This window comes from Argopecten irradians, chromosome 10, assembly GCF_041381155.1.
Source record: "Argopecten irradians isolate NY chromosome 10, Ai_NY, whole genome shotgun sequence".
NCBI lineage: Eukaryota > Metazoa > Mollusca > Bivalvia > Pectinida > Pectinidae > Argopecten > Argopecten irradians.
Genome location: NC_091143.1, coordinates 34,381,318 through 34,401,374, shown reverse-complemented (window position 1 = coordinate 34,401,374; position 20,057 = coordinate 34,381,318). Strand labels below are relative to the sequence as shown.

At 36.6% G+C, this 20,057-nt stretch overlaps 1 protein-coding gene across 1 annotated transcript in view; it reads right to left on the bottom strand.

Moving 5' to 3' along the window:
- Positions 1-20,057, bottom strand: part of LOC138333714 (uncharacterized) — a 45,098-nt gene that overhangs the window by 16,015 nt on the left and 9,026 nt on the right. Inside the window, exons 5-21 of the mRNA XM_069282263.1 lie at positions 14,921-19,981; positions 12,547-12,636; positions 11,804-11,900; positions 10,985-11,172; positions 10,345-10,461; positions 9,824-9,997; positions 8,796-8,918; positions 7,824-8,024; positions 7,125-7,307; positions 4,597-4,703; positions 4,144-4,307; positions 3,428-3,660; positions 2,655-2,819; positions 2,164-2,313; positions 1,410-1,556; positions 662-853; positions 197-343 (exon numbers count right to left, since the gene is read on the bottom strand). Coding sequence (XP_069138364.1) covers positions 197-343; positions 662-853; positions 1,410-1,556; positions 2,164-2,313; positions 2,655-2,819; positions 3,428-3,660; positions 4,144-4,307; positions 4,597-4,703; positions 7,125-7,307; positions 7,824-8,024; positions 8,796-8,918; positions 9,824-9,997; positions 10,345-10,461; positions 10,985-11,172; positions 11,804-11,900; positions 12,547-12,636; positions 14,921-19,981 — 7,539 coding nt within the window. The remainder of the gene's footprint in view (positions 1-196; positions 344-661; positions 854-1,409; positions 1,557-2,163; positions 2,314-2,654; positions 2,820-3,427; positions 3,661-4,143; positions 4,308-4,596; positions 4,704-7,124; positions 7,308-7,823; positions 8,025-8,795; positions 8,919-9,823; positions 9,998-10,344; positions 10,462-10,984; positions 11,173-11,803; positions 11,901-12,546; positions 12,637-14,920; positions 19,982-20,057) is intronic.

Below are 20,057 nucleotides of genomic sequence, written 5' to 3'. Positions count from 1 at the left end.
ATACACCACTCCCTATTATTAGAAAACTTTTAGGTTTGTGCTCTTATCCAACAAGTGATCAAAATCCTACCTGACAAGTGATTGAGCTCAAACCTAGCAAGTGATATGGAATTCCTACCCCACAAGTTAATTGAGGTCCTACCCAAAAATTAAGTGATCACGCTTCCATCAATGAAACAAGTGATAAGATTCTAACCTCTAGATGTTGTTCCAGCTCGCCTCTCTCAGCAGTTGTCTGGAGGTGAGCTGACTTCTCCTCCATAAGGGCCTGCTCCACTTGTTTCATGGCCTTATCCAGATTTCCATTTTCTTCTGTGGCTTGTTTTAATGCCTCAGTCATGTCCTGAAATGGAAATATAATACTGAAATCTGAAAATTCAAAATATTAGCAAAATAATTGCTATATTATTGTACCAACATCGGGGCATTATTCACTGTGTACTGTTTCCGAAATGGCACGGCTCCAAAATTAATTGCAAAGAACATATTTATAACACTTTATACCAAACTTTAATTACTTTAATTTAGAAAATGGCTCTTTTTTTTCCACACCTCTTCCCCCACCTCAAATGTTTTTATGTTATGGGGCTATAGCTAAATTTGAAATTTAGCATAATATAATAATTTAATTTTTGTAAAATTACTCAGAACTCTGACATACAATGAGTTCTGTTTTCAGGTGGTCTCGCTCTGTCTCCAGCTCTCGGATCTGTAGCATGTGACTTGGCAGGCTTGTCTCCCCTGTCTTATCTTCATCCTTCGGTGGTCTGTCTCTCTTCAGATTCGTCAGTTCTTTCTCCATGTACTCGTATCTATCCTTCTCCTTGCTCATCTCCAGCTGAAGCACCTTCATCTAAAAAGTTTAACAGTGACAGGAAGAGGTTGAAAGTATTTCATCAAATTTCATAGTATTAAGTATCATTTATATTAAATAAAGAGACTGAACTTTTTCTTTTAGAAATACTTGTCTGATAATAAATCAGAAAAAGAGAACATATAATAAATTCAATTTTCTAATATCATTAATCTTATCAATAATAGATTTTTTATTCTTTATATTACAAATTGACATACAACAGTTTTATTTTCATTTTCATAAAAGCTTAATTTGAAAATATTCACAGTCATTAAGGAGAACAACTATCTTTCATTTACTATTGATAATTTTGTTTGATAAAAGCTTAAATTTGTAAAATTGTGTTTTCATTAATTTTCCTAAACATCTTATTCATTGAGCAAAAAATAATAAAATCTAAATTTAATTGTAAAATTATATGATGTTTCTTCACCTGTTTGTCAAAAAAGAAGAAATGGAGAACACTCTCAAAGAATTAATGAATGCTTTCACTCTCTCATATTACATGAAAGACCGTGACATCGTCTATAATTATCATTGTATAGCAACTTACCTCAGCACACTTCTGGTTGAGCTCTTGACTGACTGAGTCCAGTGTCTCCTTAAGGATCTGGAACTGAGCGAGCTGTTCTTTTTCTGTGCCACTTAAAGTGTCTAGTATCTGGCCTCGCTGTTCTATTTGACTCTGGCAACTCTCAATCTGAACCACATTTAATACAAAACCTATATCACATCTGCCAGTATCAAGTCATTTGATTTAACAACACATGCAAATAAAAAATGTGAGTTTAAAGAAAAATATTTCAGTATTTCACAATCAAGGTATCTGCAAACATGTCGAGGGCTATTTGGACAAAAAATAATTTGGACCACATTAAAAACGGGGAAAAGTTGTTTCTCTACTATAAAAGGATCTTTACTTCTGTATTTTTCTATATTTTCTTTTCCTTTCCAAAGCTGTAATAGGTAACACATTTTTTAGTATGAAAATTCTATCATATATCATTTTTGATCCAATGAGCACCCATATCCCTAAAAGCGTTCCACCCTTTTGAGGACTCAATTTCATCTACATCAACTTAAATACAGACTGAAACTATGAAAACCATATAGATTTCTCTATTTGATTTCTTTTGTAAAGTGGTGATTAGCTTATTCTCTATAATAATTTTGTCCTATCATGCATCCCTTAATTTTTCAATTTGTTTATGACCCTGAGCACTGATTGGGTCAAATATGGTACAGAGTATGTTTCTTTTACACAATTCTCTCTGCGCTCCATAGAAATAAGATTAAGTCAACTGTACCTGTGCCTCGTAGTCCTGAGACTGTATCTGTTCGGCGTACAGATCCTGGCGCGCCGTCTGTAGCTCTGCCTCCAGGTTATCATACTCCTGAGTGAGTTTGTGTAGTCGTCGATCTCTCTCCTCTAGCTCCTCACGGATTATCTGTAACTGCTGCGAGGTTTAACAAAATAAAATCGGGATTAATACTACTTCTCAAACATTCTTTTACTTCATGCAAATAAAAGTGTCTGTTTGCCATCCCCCTTCATTGATAGTATATAAGCTGTTTTATACAATTAATGAACATATTTGATTGGTTACAATAACTATTCTCTTAAGAATCAACAAATATAATAAATTGAAAGAAACATAAGGATTAAATATTGAAATCTGCAAACCACAATTAAACACCTGTTTTCCAGATTATTATTTTATAAATCAATGTGTAGCGACTCCAGAATAGTATTTAATTTACCGGGAAGTGAGTCAACATCCCTAAAAGTCGAACTTACCTTACTGTCGGTCATCTCTCCATGTTTGGTTTCCTTGACCTTGGCCTTTGCTACACTGACCTCTCTCAGTGACACCTCTAAATCTCTCTCTAGCCTGCTCTTTTCTGAACTAAGGGAGGTAACCTTGTCATTGAGGATCTTAATTTCAGATTGATGATCATTTATCTGTAAATAAAAGAACATAAAACATTAATGTATCTTTGATTGTTCTTTGAGTATATAAAAAGGATCTATTTCTTGTATTACTATTAAGTAAATTCAATTACAATGTATATTGACCTTTTTGGTCTATATAAACTTGCCCATCTACAGTTTAATATCTGTAAAACATGTTTATATCAAACATATGCTTACAATGAATTAATTGTTACATCGTAGTATTTTGCATTCCCTACCATTGTCCCTACATAATGTTTGTAATATTTGTATAATGAACTATATTTATAATAAAGTGGTTTCAAAGAGGTTTGTTGTTGCCCTGTTTTACCATTAACTGACAGTGTATATTTATTTAGTAGCCATGATGGCTCTGAATAAAGAGTAAAAGTTCATTCTAGTTCTTAATACCTTTGAATCATTTGGTTCATCAATTCAAAACTCATGTGGATCAGCAGATGTCTGGTATCATGAGGTATGAACTGTTGGTTGGTGGTTTAATTCAAGGTGCTCTGATTTTCCTCTACTTCCTAAATCTGGCATGACCTTAAAAGTCTCTCCCATTTGTTTTTACATTTTATCTTTGCCTATGACATTGAGATTAGAACTGTGCCTACCTGTGATACGAGTTTGTCTATTTTCTCCTGTTTGCGGTCCTCACCACCATCCCCAGTGAGGTGAGAGTGAGCTATGTCCAGCTCACTCTGGGCGTCCTCCAAGGCCTTGTCTCTAGCCTCCAGCTGTATCTGTAATGTAGCCAGCTCACCTTCTAATAGACAATTCTTCCTGGTCATCTGTTGTATCTGACCTTCTAAGTCCTTTACCTGGGCTTGTAGTGCTTCAACTCGGCCTGAAGATACATTGAGAAATAAAACTCTCTAATTAGTTAACCATTATAAAACAGGAAAATGAAACATTTCAACATGATGTACATACCAGGATTTGATATTTTTATATGAAGATGAATTCAAATCAGATCATTACATCACCCAGTTTTTTTTATAGTTAATTTTGTGAGTCTTGAGTCTTGAATCTTGATTTACTAAATCTGATGTGCATAATATTGTTTGATGCAATACATTAGATTAAAACTGGTACTATAATATCAGAAAATCTAATTACATTTTCTCATATAGAAGAGGTTCTGTATTGCCATCTGATATTGTGGCAAGTACAGAAAGGTACCTTAAAAGCTTTCATTTCCTTCAAATCGTTAAAAAGCAATTTTTTTTATTGATAAAGATTGGAGGAAAGTTAAGGCAGTAGCTCACATCAGATATTTTTTATCTTTTATCACCAAGGATCATGAACTTTTTCATAAATGATGACTTACCATTGGTAGCCAGAGTAATGGAAGCACCCAGGCTACTGGCGCCACCTCCAGCCAGACTAGATTTTAGGATCTCATTCTCACTGCGAACCGCTTCCATCAAATCTTCACAAGTCTTCAGACGAGCGAAGGCATCGTGGCGCTCATTTACCAGCTGAGTCAACTGCCTGTTCATCAAATATTATAATTATAGAAACAAAATGGAGACACATGTATATATAGTATACTTATTTATCTATTTGATATATTCTTTCATTAAAAAAAAAAAAAGAAGTAGAAGCATATTTTAACATATCAATAAAAAAATTATTGCTTCATATTTCTTGCGAAACAGATTTTAAAACATCGGTTAATTACTAATTAGTAAACAAAAATTTCAAACCATTATCTTTAAACCTTTTAATTTATTTATCAATATTTCTTTTGCTCTTCTTAAATTTTTTGAAATCCACCTACTCTTTATACGTAGTTTCCTGAATTTCCCTCTCTGATTTGGCATCATCTAGTTGTTCTTGCAGTTGTTTCAGCTGTGCATCTGCATGACTTTTCACATCTCTTAAACTCTACAAAAATAGTACCAAATCTTGAAGTATTTGATAATTACATTTAACGATAATATAAATAAAATAATGTTAAACCTATCTTACCCTTAAATGGTAGAAATGTTAAATTATTTCATAAATTACACATCATTGCATGTGGTCACAATTTATTTTGTTAACATGAAATTAATGTGGAATACTATTAATAGTAATCTGATGTCAAATACGTTCCAATGCATAAACGAGTAAGTTTATTAACTCATTCAATAGTCCGTAGACTTTTCTAATTCAAAGACTAGAACGATACAAGTGAATGAGTAAATAAGATGATGATGATTGCTTTAAACATTGACCATTTACAGACAGCACATTGATTAATTAGTATATATATTTAATGTTGCTTATTGATAATCTTAATTTGGAGATTAAAACATATTTTTTGTTACTTTTGATTAGTACAATGTATACAATATATATACCGCATGCTGTTCCATGCCAGACAAAAACCATCAGACCGGCAGCACACCATTTCCCAACAATGCTTAATTTAGATAAACATTTCATAGCAACTGTACAATTTATTATAAAACATGTACATAAATGTAAGACTGATGTGAAAATGTGAAATGAAGGGAACAAGAACTTGTTGTGAAATCCTAAACAGTGATGAAGAACACAAGCATGCATTATCATTTTACAAGGTAGTCATATCTCTGTAACTATCTTAAAATGTCCTGTTATGTGATGCTGGCTGAAATGGCATGCTCAACATTTTTTTTTTTGAAAAATAAAAGTACCAGGCTGCATCATTGAAGAACCTGATAAAATAAGATTCCACACTCAGATGAAATATAAATAATATTTATCACTCAAGACAAAATTCTAATGTCAATCTTAGGTTCCTTGTTTTTGTATTAACTGTCAAAATTTTATATTTCAAAATCTGTCATCAACCTTTCAGCCCTCCAATGTCATCTCTTCCTACTTAACATTATGCCTTGACACTCATACTCTACTTTGCCCTTCCTCTAACATTATACCTTGACATTATTACCTCCCCACACAATGAACCTTGAGCCCCTTTACCTCTTCCTGCCTCCCTTATCCTCCCACCAAAACACATTTGAGTGCTTTGCCTCTTTTCACTCTTTTTAATAGGCCCCTAGCCTTTGCCTCCCTTCAACCTATCTACCCTGACTCCTTGCCTACCTTTGCTCTTTATACCCTACACCCCTGCCTTCATTCTCCCTATATACTCAAAGCCCTTGCCTCCCTTAAACCTATATGTTTTAAGCCTCTTGCCTCCCCTCATTCTATAAACATAAGCCCTTGCCTCCTCTCACCCTATATACCTTGAGCCCATTGGCTATATTGTTGTACCGGAGATTGAGAGCCCCCTCCCCCTAAATACCTTGAGCCCATTGGCTATATTGTTGTACCGGAGGTTGAGAGCCCCCCCACCCTATCTACCTTGAGCCCTTCGGCTATATTGTTGTCCCCGAGGTTGAGAGCCCCTCACCCTATATACCCTGAGCCCTTTGGTTATATTGTTGTCCCAGAGGTTGAAAGCCCCTCACTCTATATACTGTGAGCCCTTTCCTCCCCTCACCCTTTATACCCTGAGCCCTTGCGTCCCCTTAGCCTATATACCTTGAGCCCTTCGGCTATATTGTTGTCCCGGAGGTTGAGAGCCCCTCCCCCTATATACCTTGAGCCCTTCGGCTATATTGTTGTCCCGGAGGTTGAGAGCCCCTCCCCCTACATACCTTAAGCCCTTCGGCTATATTGTTGTCCCGGAGGTTAAGAGCCCCTCCCCCTATATACCCTGAGCCCTTCGGCTATATTGTTGTCCCGGAGGTTGAGAGCCCCTCACTCTATATACCGTGAGCCCTTTCCTCCCCTCACCCTATATACCGTGAGCCCTTTCCTCCCCTCACCCTTTATACCCTGAGCCCTTGCGTCCCCTCAGCCTATATACCTTGAGCCCTTCGGCTATATTGTTGTCCCGGAGGTTGAAAGCCCCTTCCCCTATATACCTTAAGCCCTTCGGCTATATTGTTGTCCCGGAGGTTAAGAGCCCCTCCCCCTATATACCCTGAGCCCTTCGGCTATATTGTTGTCCCGGAGGTTGAGAGCCCCTCCCCCTATATACCTTGAGCCCTTCGGCTATATTGTTGTCCCGGAGGTTAAGAGCCCCTCCCCCTATATACCCTGAGCCCTTCGGCTATATTGTTGTCCCGGAGGTTAAGAGCCCTTCCCCCTATATACCTTGAGCCCTTCGGCTATATTGTTGTCCCGGAGGTTAAGAGCCCCTCCCCCTATATACCCTGAGCCCTTCGGCTATATTGTTGTCCCGGAGGTTAAGAGCCCTTCCCCCTATATACCTTGAGCCCTTCGGCTATATTGTTGTCCCGGAGGTTACGAGCCCCTCCCCCTATATACCTTGAGCCCTTCGGCTATATTGTTGTCCCGAAGGTTGAGAGCCTGTAGTGTAATCTCCAGCTGTCGGAGCTGGTGATAGGTCTGTTGCCGTGTGTTCCACAGTTGACATATCATGTCTTTTTCTTGTCCTGCCTTCAATCCTGACTCGGCCTCCAGTTGTGACACGATTTGTCGGTAGTCCTTCTGATTTACACATGCAGTGACACAAGACAACATATATGCAGTGAAATCTACATTCATTAATTATGCTATCTGTATTAAGTTATTCATACTGCAAAATACTATTTTTGAAGAAACCGACATAACAAGAAATCCTCAATTAGCCTGGGAATCAACCTGTATAGTTTAGTAACAACAGTGAAATATTTAAATCATGCAGTGAAAACAGTGAATCAGAATTACCTTTCAATTTTGAAAGTGAACAGCATATAACAGTCTTCACATACATTGAATTCATGCAATTGGCAAGCATGTTAATGAACATTTTGAATTGAAAAAAAAAATCCTGAAATCAATCTGCTTTTGAACATTTTTTCCAGCTTTAAACACGATACAAAGCTTTGTGAAATTACATTCTTTAAAATCTTATTGCAGACACAAGTTTCTAGATTCATCACCAAATATTTCATGTTTCAGTCAAGGAAATCACATCAATTTCATTTATTAAATTTTCCATAATTTTTTCGCTCTGACACTAACCTTGACTGTTTCCTGTCTCTGTGAAGCATGTACACCATACGGAATGTCGTAACCTTTCTGTGTTGTCAAGGCCGCCTCATCAAAAGGAAGAGACAAACGAAGCCGCTCGTTATCCTCCCGTGTGTCCTTGATCTTATTCTCAAGATTACGATTCTTGTCTTTCTCTCTATGGAGCTGTCTGTTTAAATCTTTTTCTGTGGCCTAGAAACAATATAAAAGATTTCATTTGATCCATAGTGCAAAGATCACATAACCTTTCTTTCTAATAATCATTGAATGGTCGATCTCTTAAAACATTAAAATAATCTGGTGTGTCTTAAGCTTGTAGAATATCTGAACTACTAAAAGATGATGTGAAGTCACTGTGATACATATCAAATATACACTTCATGTCAATAGATTACTTAAACATTAACCCAAAGGTCAAAAGTAACCATTGCCTGTTTCAAACATTCAAAGATTTACAGCAAGATACACTGATGCCAACAACCCTTCACTTTTAAACTGTCAAAGGTGTCATATAGGACTCAAAAAACATGTTCTTAGCGAAATTAAACTAGACCTGTCATCCAGTAGGTCAACTTATACTCCCCAAATTCATCCAGAAACATTGCTCTTAGGATTGTTTTGCAACTGTACAGAGAATAACATCTTTAAAAGGGAGAGGTGTACATCTTGTTACGATATATATTAAACACATTTATACTGTATAAGTTCCATTGAAATCCCTCCAGTACTTTAACTTTAGGAGGAATAGCTGTTGAATCCTTTTGTAACAAAGGGGCATAAGTTTGAAAAAGGTGAAGGTATTTTGTTACAATGTAAATTATGCTCATCAACACTGTTTAACTGCATGAGGATTATTGCCATCAAGTTTGTAGAAGTAGTTTAGGAGGAGAAGTCGGTTAATTGTTGTGTCTACAGACGATCAGACAGACACCCTTAATCCTGTATAGTTCCTTGTCATCTTACCTGTAAGCGTGCATTCTCAGTAAGGAGTTTGTCTTCCACCTGTGACAAATTATTTGCACGGTCAGCTCGTTCTTGGTGCAGCCTTTCCTCTGTAACACGGAGTCGTTTCTCCAGTGACTTAATCTAGAAGAAGACAAACATCAGAAAAATTATACATAGATGTACACATTTTCTGTCATGAATAAATTTATAACTTATTTTCCTGTAAACTGACTTAGTGGGGAATATAATAAATGGAGTTAACAGCAAATTTGTTCTTGTTCAAAACAACTTTTATAAAAAAAGCTCCGCCCCCTCCCATGTTATCTACCTGTATCTATTGCTGTGGCTCCGCACCCTCCCATGTTATTATACATGTATATCTGTTTATCTGTTTCTGTAGCTCCGCCCCCATCCATGTTATTATACATGTATACCTGTTTATCTGTTTCTGCAGCTCCGGCCCCTCTCATGTCATTACATAACTGTTTATCAGTTGCTGTGGCTCCGCCCCCACCCATGTTATTATACATGTATACCTGTTTATCTGTTTCTGTGGCTCCGCCCCCACCCATGTTATTATACATGTATACCTGTTTATCTGTTTCTGTAGCTCCGCCCCCACCCATGTTATTACATAACTGTTTATCTGTTGCTGTGGCTCCGCCCCCTCCCATGTTATTACATAACTGTTTATCTGTTGCTGTGGCTCCGCCCCCACCCATGTTATTATACATGTATACCTGTTTATCTGTTTCTGTAGCTCTGCCCCCACCAATGTTATTACATAACTGTTTATCTGTTGCTGTGGCTCCGCCCCCTCCCATGTTATTACATACCTGTTTATCTGTTGCTGTGGCTCCGCCCCCACCCATGTTATTATACATGTTTACCTGTTTATCTGTTTCTGTGGCTCCGCCCCCACCCATGTTATTATACATGTATACCTGTTTATCTGTTTCTGTAGCTCCGCCCCTTCTCATGTTATTACATACCTGTTTATCAGTTGCTGTGGCTTCGCCCCTTCCCATGTTATTATACATGTATACCTGTTTATCTGTTGCTGTGGCTCCGCCCCCTCCCATTTCTATTTGTTGCTGTAGTAAGTTTTTCATTTCTGTCAGTTTGATCACTTGCTGACTCAGGTCCTTTGTTCGCGAGTCCTCCTCCTGTAGATGGCGCTCACTTTGCTCTAACAGTGATTTGACTCGTGTCACTTCATCCTAGGTAAAATATCAGAATAATTTTCAATTTGCATCTTTCTTTATTGATATTAGATAATGTGGTACTTTATTTATTACTTGTTTTGTAATTGTAATACAGCCTTTAGATTCAAATTATGATTACAGAAGAATAAATTCAAAATTTGAATACACAATGCAAGTCATGTTCAGTAATACCTAAATATTATCAAACCTTCATTTGTATAATTAAACATAATATTGGTCTGAAAATTGAAGTAAAAATGCAAATATATTTATTGATATAAATGAAAAGATCTATTTTCAAAAATTTGATTTTCCATTAGTTTTCAAAAGACAATAATTTTGCTTTTAATGGGTACACTTACTTTAAGGGTAGCGATTTCCAGTTTATTAGCATCAAGTGTTCTGCTTTTCTCCGAGTTCAGCAAGGCTCTGTCCATATTCTTATGAGCAGATTCAAGTTGTTTTTCAAGGGACAAAACCTGAAGAAGGGCATACATATGTCTGAAAAACTGCTGCTGCTACTACATGTACTTATAGACTTAGGTGCATACATATATTCAATACATCATACCTCACATGTCACAGAGGCTAAATTTTTAGTACAACAAATGGTAGGAATGAAATCAATTTAAATTTGAAAACTTTGAAAACTTATGTCAAGACTTGATCTGTTGATACATGTCCACATTTGAAGTTTTTCATTTTGAAATGTGGGAAGTTATGAAGGCAATAATTAAAATTTACTGCACATTTGTCATATGGTAGCTTATAGCTAAGTCATTTAATTTTAATTCTTTAAGACCCAAATATGCTATGTACCGGTAAATAGTCATTTCCTGATGAACTATCATCATGGTGACCTTTCTTGGTGTAGTAACGATATTGATATTGCTCATTTTTCTTACAGATAAGAAAAACAATTTAATTGAACTTTATATTTACTTGTCATATTTCTATTGGAAAAGAAAAAAAACATTCTTCATTAGTTGTTCATACATGTACCTCATTCTTGAGGGACTGATTTTCCTTTGTGAGTGTCATTATCTTGGTCTGGAATATATCCATTTCCTCAATGGCTTGTGACTTGTTTCTCCTCTCCACCTGGGAAAGTTCTTGGTTTAGGTTACCATGGAGGGATTCTAGCTGGTCCCTAGACTCAGTCAACTGTTCTTCTAGGTGATTGATTTTGGCTGTTAGTGGCAAAAATATGAATACACTGTAAAGACATGCATTATTTCAATAAAGGAAAAACATCCCTGATCATTTTAGCAAAAGTTCAAGATTGAGAAACACTAAATAAAAATTATCATGCCAAAGCAAGTATTACCAAGAATACTCTTACTACAGGGACTACAGAATCAAACCAAAAATAGATTTCTGGAAATCCCCTATTGTGCATTAGGTTTCATAGAGAGGTGAATGTTTCGGAGTCTGCTGATTGAGTATTCAGGTTTCAAATGTTTAATGTGTGAATTGGGAAAAACATGTAAATGTAAAATGTGTTAAGACATTTTGTAATTCCTTTAAGTTTGTTTATTACAGGGGACATAATCAAGATTGAAATTATGAAAATTTTGGCAAATTCTTGTCGTGGATTTTAACAAAAGATGGTCCCCAACCTAAAATCACACTTACATATCAATTGAAGCTTTTAATATTAAAGGACTTATTTCATTGAAGAAAAGAATTTATAATGTAACTGCATTTCATCTCTATTTTATGAAAACCATTACACAATAATCATCCCATTAACTGTTTTACTAGTTTGATTATAAGTAATTATAATTATATGTTATTATTATAAATTTCTATACAATGTACCTGACGCCCTGTTGTATTTGTCTTTGAGGAGTTTATTTTCTGTCTGCAAAGTGGAGATCTCCATTTGAAGTTTTCTGTTCTGACTTTCCATCATCTCCTGTTTGTGAAAAAGAAATATATATAAATAATAAGTTAATCTAAAGACTTCAAAAAAACTTTTTTTTTTAAATATTAATAATAAAATTGTTAATTATTTCCTTTCAACAATTGTTTTCCATATAATTTTCAGTAATTTTATAATCAGTTTTATGTAGCATTCGAATACAAGACTTAATGTTTTAAACAATAATAGCAATGATACTGTAAAACCTGCCTTATCAGTCACCTCTGTATAAAGACCACCTACTTAATAAGACCACTTCTTAGGGCCCCAAATGACCAATTTCAACACAGTTCAACTTGTATAAACAAAAGTCCACCTGGCTACAACAACAATTTCCCTTTGTCCTTTGGGTAGTCTTTATAGACAGGTTCAATGGAACTAATTCACATACAACATGATACCCGATAACATTTATGCGGGACTATAATCTTCAGTGGTGATGGAATGTTATTCAGAATCTTTGTAACCAAAAAAATGCAACCTGCTGAAATGATGTTAGTGTGGGATATCATCTTTTGACGTCTTTTGGTCACCAATAGAAACAATAGTCCCGCACAAACGTTACCGGTATCACATGGTATGTAAATTAGTCCCATTGTTTATAAATATGTAAAATTGAAGCTGGTCTATAAATGATTACCTTTTCCATGATCATACCCCGACCGTCTGGAGTAGCACTTCTCATGTTGGGTAGGTTCCTTTTCTTCTGTGTTGGTCCTTCATACCGTCCCTATAGAAAACAAATGTATAGACATGTACAAAGATACATATATATATATCACTTACTCGGGTTGATAACTCACCGTATCTACCTGAAAATAGGTCGATAATTGTATATATAATGGCCATATGTTGAAGATGATATGAATGATTTAATTTGTATAACAGATCTAGATACAGCAATTAAAAGTAATTAATATAAAAGATCAAATTAAAATTTTGTATGATCACACATATATTTAATCAAAATGTCATTACATGTCATCAGCATATTTGTCATATACAGTGGTAACACAGACAAAATTTCTTAATTTAAACATTTAAATCAAGATGAACCTAATTATGGTGATCGACACTACCATCATTTTCCAGGATTCATATGTTGCATAACATTGTATGTATATTGTAAAATATAGACTTTATAATTGATGGAGATGATTTATAAAGGCTTAGACTGTTATCTCATCCATTAATTTATATGTATTTTCATAAAATTTGTTGAAATGAAATAACATTGTATGATGCCCTTATGTGATTAAATATAGGTAATGAAAAGATATCTTGACATTTCTGTGGTTCATAATTATTATATTAGATAAAAATTAGTTGATAAGAATTCTTTTATTATCAACTTATTAGATCAAATAATTCATGATTTTTTTTTGTCTTAATTGTAGATTAAATGATTCAAGATGTTTTGTCTTTTGAATGGTTTTCTTTGAATTATAATATTTTCAAAGAAATAATCTGTTACAATTTCCATATAACAAAACAATCATTAAATTCCATTAGAAACATTAAAAATTTCAAAGTGAAACATATCTGAGAATCCCCACCATCTCCATACAGTAACTCAAAACTTACAGTAGATTGCTGAAGTCATGCAGTTTTTGTGCGTATGAAATTTCACATTTAGTAGAATGTACTTGCAGATGTAATGGTGAAATGCATTGATACAATATTCAGGTTTGGTGCTGAAAATGTCAATATGAATTGATTTAACTTTAAAACAAATTTTTAAACTAATGATTACAATGAGTCATCATTGATCTTCAACTGAAAATAGAAAGTAAACTTTCATCTACAGTAACATAAAGGCAAGCTACAGTTGTTAAATCTAACTAAGGATTTAAATATTCAGGGCAAAGTTGTAAAACTCAATATTAAATGACTTATGAATATGATAACAAAGCTCAAAAAAATATTTGGTAATCTTTTGTAAAAGGTGAAAATAACATGCAATGATTCTTCCGTTTATGTGTACAGTAAGAACTAGCTTTAAAAGATATTTTCCTAGATTTAAAGGTATCATGTACAATAATTGTAAAATCATTTACTCTACAAATACATGCAATGTGGAACAATTTATGGTAGTACCAACAGCTTCTCAGGGTACATATCTATATATATACATCGGATCCAGAATAGGTGAGACGATAATCAGTGATGCATGCAAATCGTTCTTCCGTGAGGACGGGTACTACATTTAGTCATAGATACCTACCATCTCCCGTGCCCTGCCAGGTTTTGGGCGGGGAAGACGGGACGCATGTTTTGTGGGGGCACGTTGGACCCTCCCTTTTGGGGGTAAAGTCTGTAAAAGGTTCTCTTAGAATCAATACGATATATAAAATTTTACAAAGTCACTAGTCTAGTTAGATTGCACTTAGTTACATGTAGCACTGTTGAAAATGCAACAGGTACTTCCAATTATTTTGTTTGAATGTATGTACACAGTATGTACGTTGTACAAAGAAAAATTGGTTATGAAATATAAGAAACAACACAGAAAGGGTACCTAATAAATTTAGTCTGCTTTTGGTTAAAAGAGTTTATTAATTTGAAATTTTCAAGATAGCAATCTCTTTTAAATGTTCAACTAATTAAAACTTTCCAGACAGACTTGATTGTTAACAAATACAATTTGGAGAATGAGTAAGCAAGAAATCCAGTGGGAGATAAGCAACAAATATTCAGTTTCTGTTGGTAGGATCTTGAAATACATGTATGCCCAAGTCTGTCCAAAACATGTATGTCAAAGTCTGTCCAAATAAAGGATACAGATGATGAACATATGTTAGGAAAAATGTATTAGGTCAGCACTCAAGATCAGCAAAACAACAAACGAATCTATAATAAAACCTAATGCATAACTTGACACATTTTGAAAGACAATAATAAGATAATTATCAAACAAAACAGAAAACTGTAATTGGTCATGCAAGTTCAGGAACGTAAACATCTGAACAAAACAAGAAACAGTGGAACAGAACACAGTGCCATAACTCAATTACCTGGTTGTGATTAGTAGTGTGTGCAGTGCTAGCTACTGAGGAGTCAGAACAGAAGTCCATCAGTGAAGAGGAAGGTGCATGGTTAGTGAAGTACAAAGAAAGCAGGGAGGCAAGGCTATCCACTTTCTTTCTCTCATCAGGACATTTCAGGTAGAGTGACCACAGCACTTCATTGAGCGACTTGTTGGTCAGATCATCAGAATCCCTGGTGAACAGAGTCTTTGCCTCAGTGAAAGATCCAGTCTGATAATCTTCATCTGATGAGGCGGAATCAGAATATTCTGTGAAGCAGGAATTAAATGAAGACCTCCGGTTTGTTTTTATACCACTTATTTCTTCCCTGGATGATAATGGATAAGCTGTGCTTACAGAGTTACATACATATTCATCTGTGTCAAGGATGTTAGGATGATTTGAGAAGGATCTCCTGAATGAGGATGATGGTTCATTCTCTGGTCTGGTTTTACTTGATCCAACATCAACATCTTGTTTCTCAGCTGATATGTTAGCCCCTTGAATTCTACTGGGTTCAATTATTTCCTCATTGCTTTCTGTAGAAGAGAAAGAAATGGTACGGCAGCTGTCCTTCATTCCTAGATTTGACCCATCATAGTCTGTGCCTATAAAGTATGGCTCACTCCTCATCCTCATCTTCCTGGCCATCTTGGAGACAAAGTCAGACAGCTCAATGTAGTAGGCTGTGATGTCACTGAATGTTCTCCAGTCGTTGAAACTATCCTGCTGTTGCTTTGTTTTCTCCGAATCACAAGTCTCCCGGTTGGCTTCACTTGACATGTCCAGTAACCCTGGAGAAGACGGTTCATTGGTCAATATGTCCATTGTGACATTGCTTGGGGTAGGCAATGTCCAGTTTCCACTATCAGAGAGTGATCTGTCTAGACTGCTATTAGCTAAATCAGGATCATGTCTGCCATGTGAAGAAACATTGTCATTTCTTGACTGGTCAGAGGAACCTTTTCCATCCATTCTCTCCTCAACATTCCTTAGCAGCACAGAAGGAGTTGCACCATCTAAATATTTATCATATCCTGGGGTCTTAGGATTCTCACAAGTGGTCTCTCTGTTCTTCCTCTTCTGCAACAGTTTTGATGGTGTTGGGTTGACTTTTATTTCATCAGATTGTTTTTGTTTCATTCTTTCCACTTTCTTTAACAATAAAGAAGGTGTTGTACCATCTAAGTGCCGATCATATCCTGGTGTCTTTGGGTTCTCAAGTGTAATTTCTCTGTCCTTTCTCTTTTGTAGCAACCTTGATGGTGTTGGGTTAAGCTTTATTCCACCAGAGTCTTCTGTATCCCTCTCCTCAACATTCTTAAATAGTTTTGAAGGTGTTGTACCATCTAAATACTTGTCATATCCTGGAGTGTTTGGATTCTCAACAGTCATTTCTCTGTCCTTCCGCTTCTGTAGTAACCTTGATGGGGTCGGGTTAACTTTCATTTCATCACTTGGGCTACTATAGGAAACTGGACCTCCAGTTACACTTACTTTCCTTGCTATGTTCTTCAATGCTTTAGGCATACTTGCTTGTCTAGAAATCCTAAATTTCTTGGAATTTTCACGCTGGAGATCACTATTTTGCTGGTTTTGACTTTTCTCCGATGACTCTGACTGGCCCTTGCGGTTCTGTTCTCCAATCACCGATCTTGATTTTGAATTGAATCGTTCTTGGTCTCTCCCTTTGAAGACCTGATTTGAAGATTTTGGATACAGACCACCTTCACTATCCTTACTATCGGACTTCCTTAGAAGATCTGAAGGAGTTGTATGGTCAAACAGTACATAGCCTGGAGATTTGTTCTCAGTAGTTTCACGATCTGCCCTCTTCCTGTACAGAGCTGAGGATGTTGGATAGATCTGATCAGTCCTTGCTTTCTTATTCTTGTCTAGTTTGAGTTCGGAGGATGTTGTTTGATAAATTTCCTCATAACTTGGAGGTGGCCCATAGTCACTAAAAGCTCTCTCTATATCTGCTCTCTTCTGAAGTAGCTTTGAAGAAGTAGGATAAATTACATCATCCAAACTGTCCTTGTTTGTTACTTGTTGTACTTTACTGGAATCATTTTGTGATTTAGTGTTCTTTTGCCTTTTATAATTCAACCACTTCTTGAACAGCCTTGATGGTGTTGTATGGTCCAATGCTGTGTAGCCTGGAGAATTTGGTTGAGCAGTGGTAATTTCTCTGTCCTGGCATTTCTTCAGCAGTTTGGAAGGTGTAGTATACACAAAACCACCAGCTGCCCCACACAAACTTCCTTCATCTACTTCCTCATGGCTTGAGCTTTTTGATCTCTTCGCTGCAGCTTCCATGTCCAACTTCTTCTTAAACAACTCTGATGTAGTTGGGAAATTTAGCTCTGTATCATCTGTTATGCTGCCTGCCCTCTTCTTCATCACCACATCTGATGGGATAGCATATTCCAACCCACCGTATCCTGGTAACAGATAATTTGTTTCTGTTTTTTCTTCGTCCACTCTTGTCTGAAAAACTGATGAAGAGGCAGGAAAGAATATTTCAGAGCTGGCTTTCTTTTCCAGTTCGATTGACGGCTTAGTATCTGATTTTTTTACATCTTTTTCTACGTGTGATGACCTGTCATCAATTCTTATATCGCTTATGGTTGTAGGATGTACTGCTATGATCCTTTCATTTGCTTCTGAATCAACCTCTCTTGCAGATATTAACTGATGGATTGACCTTTGACCTTGGTCCTTGTTTTCAGATGTGTGTGACTGACCAATAGAAGCACTATTATCTTGAACTTTGAAGCTATTTGCTGAGGTGTAGTCGCAGTTCATTAGACTGTGGTGCAACTGGAAATCTGCATCTGAATCACGTAAGTGCTCCAAAAGCGCTGATGGGTTGTTAAAATCAACGTCTGCATAGCTCTTGACACCGGTCTTCACTGAAGATAAATGTGAACTGACATTTTTAGATGACTGCTCTTTATTAGTTGGTTCCTCACTATTATTCAAGGTTGCTGAAGACTCATTTCCTGTGGTCAGTTTGGATGTTTTGCCCTGGGATAGCATGGCTTCTGCTTGTTTTATCTGCTTCTTTTTGATAATGTCAGCCGGCCTCGCAAGTTTACCAATGCTGTCCTTCCTAGGAGAAACAGAAGTCGGTTGATCAACGGGAGGTGTAACAGAATCCGGTGGTTTGTCTTCATTTCCTTCTGTAGGATCTTTCTTCACTGCATCATTGAGACTAGTGGCTGAAGATAATGAGTTAGAATCGCTTTGGGAAAAGATGTTCACCATCACAGTGTCACTGAACTTGACACTTAAATCGTTCTTTAGCACATCTTGTCCTGTTGAAGAAACTTCCCCTACTTGAATACCATTTACATCGGTATCGTGTAAATGGTTTAGTTCAGGTAAGGACAATCTTTTCTGTTGAATCTTCGACCAGAATTCCTGTTCAAACGAAGAGACATCATCATCCTGCAATTCTGATTCGTCACCATCAGGTAAATGTTCAAGTCTGGAGGATGACAACCTTCGTTGGATTGTCCAGTGTTTAGGTCGTTGTTTGTGGTAATAATGTGAATGTTCATCTGAACAGTCACTTTTCCTTCTGCCGATACGACTAGGAATGACTTCTGGTACACCCCCATCTTGATTTGCTGTTATCTCAACCCCAGTGTTGCTGGTTTCAGTAGGGAGATCACTAGCGATATCGTCCTGGTTTTTGGTGTTATGTGGAATATAATTCAGATCAAGGTCTTTCTGGTTTGTTTCAGTTGTTGAAGTGTTCAATATTTCGCCATTGTAGGCCCCTTTAGAGCCAGTATCCACTGGATTCTGATTTCCATTTTGTGCGACTCTTGAACACATCGGCCTATGACTGCGGAGATTTCTCTGGGAGAAATCGGAAAGGGAAACATTACTGATCCCCGTTGTAAAATCAACTGTTTGAATACCGTTTTTAGAGTAACTGTCTTCTATGCCTTGGTCACATTTGATACCGTTCTGATCAGGATTGTCGGATGTTAACTCTTTCAGAGCATTTTCCAGCTCATTTGTGAAGTCCTTACTCAACCTCTTCTGAATGTTCGCATGTGTTGGTCGATGTTTTCGTATATGCTGAGATCCATCAGCACAGTCCAAAAGGGAGGCAACACTGTTTCTTCTGGACGAGTTACTGCTGCCAGTATTTGGGACTCCATTATCATTCAATACTCTATTAGAATCTTCATCAAAAGATTCTTTAGTGAAGTGTTCCTCGGCATCAGTCCACACATCAGGTGGGATTGTGCTTTCATCGGTAATTGGTGACATATCCATGGCTGTGAAATAAGCCATTGCCACCTCTTCTGATGACACAACACCTTTGTTATTGGTTACAGTGATCTCCTCCGGACTACTGCTTACACAGTCGGATAAACTGTTATTAGGGGTGGACGTTAGTAGTGGTTGTTCATTCATCAGTATTTCTATGGAATCAAAATCTTCTGCACTGTGACCCTTCACCATTTCTGCACTTCTATCGACACCTTCTTCCAGTGTTGCAGCTAATGATATGTGCTCAACCAACCTGTCCATTTTGAACTGAAGTGCTGTACCAGTGTCCTGAATACCAGTTCCTTGCTGATTGTCATCCTTCTTTGGAAGATCCAGTTTGATTGTTGAGACAGAATCAGATTCAATCTCTGCACTTGAAATGGTAGCAACTTTCTGTTGCATACCTTTAGAAGAATCTGATTCAATTTCTCCTGTTGAAGCATTAGACCGTGCAGGTTGAGTGCCTGTTAATGAACATGTTGGTTCAATTTCTGCTTCTGAAGTGCTCTGTATGTTTGCTTCCATGCCTGATGATGGAGATTCTTGTTCCATTTCTGCTTTTGAAGTACTCTGTACTCTTGCTTCCGTGCCAATTGGTGAATCATCATTTGCAGAGTAGGATAAATTTGGTTTTAGACTCCAAAGAGATGATATTTTTTGAACTCCTTCACTGTGGCCTTCTTTTACATTTGTTCCACTTTGAGAACCATCTTGATTGTCTCTCTGTGATGGCATTGATTGACCTTCATCTTCTACCTGAGTTTTAACACAAGCACTTTGGCATGCATGCAGTGATCACAATATCAATTTAAAATATGTGATGAATGAAAGA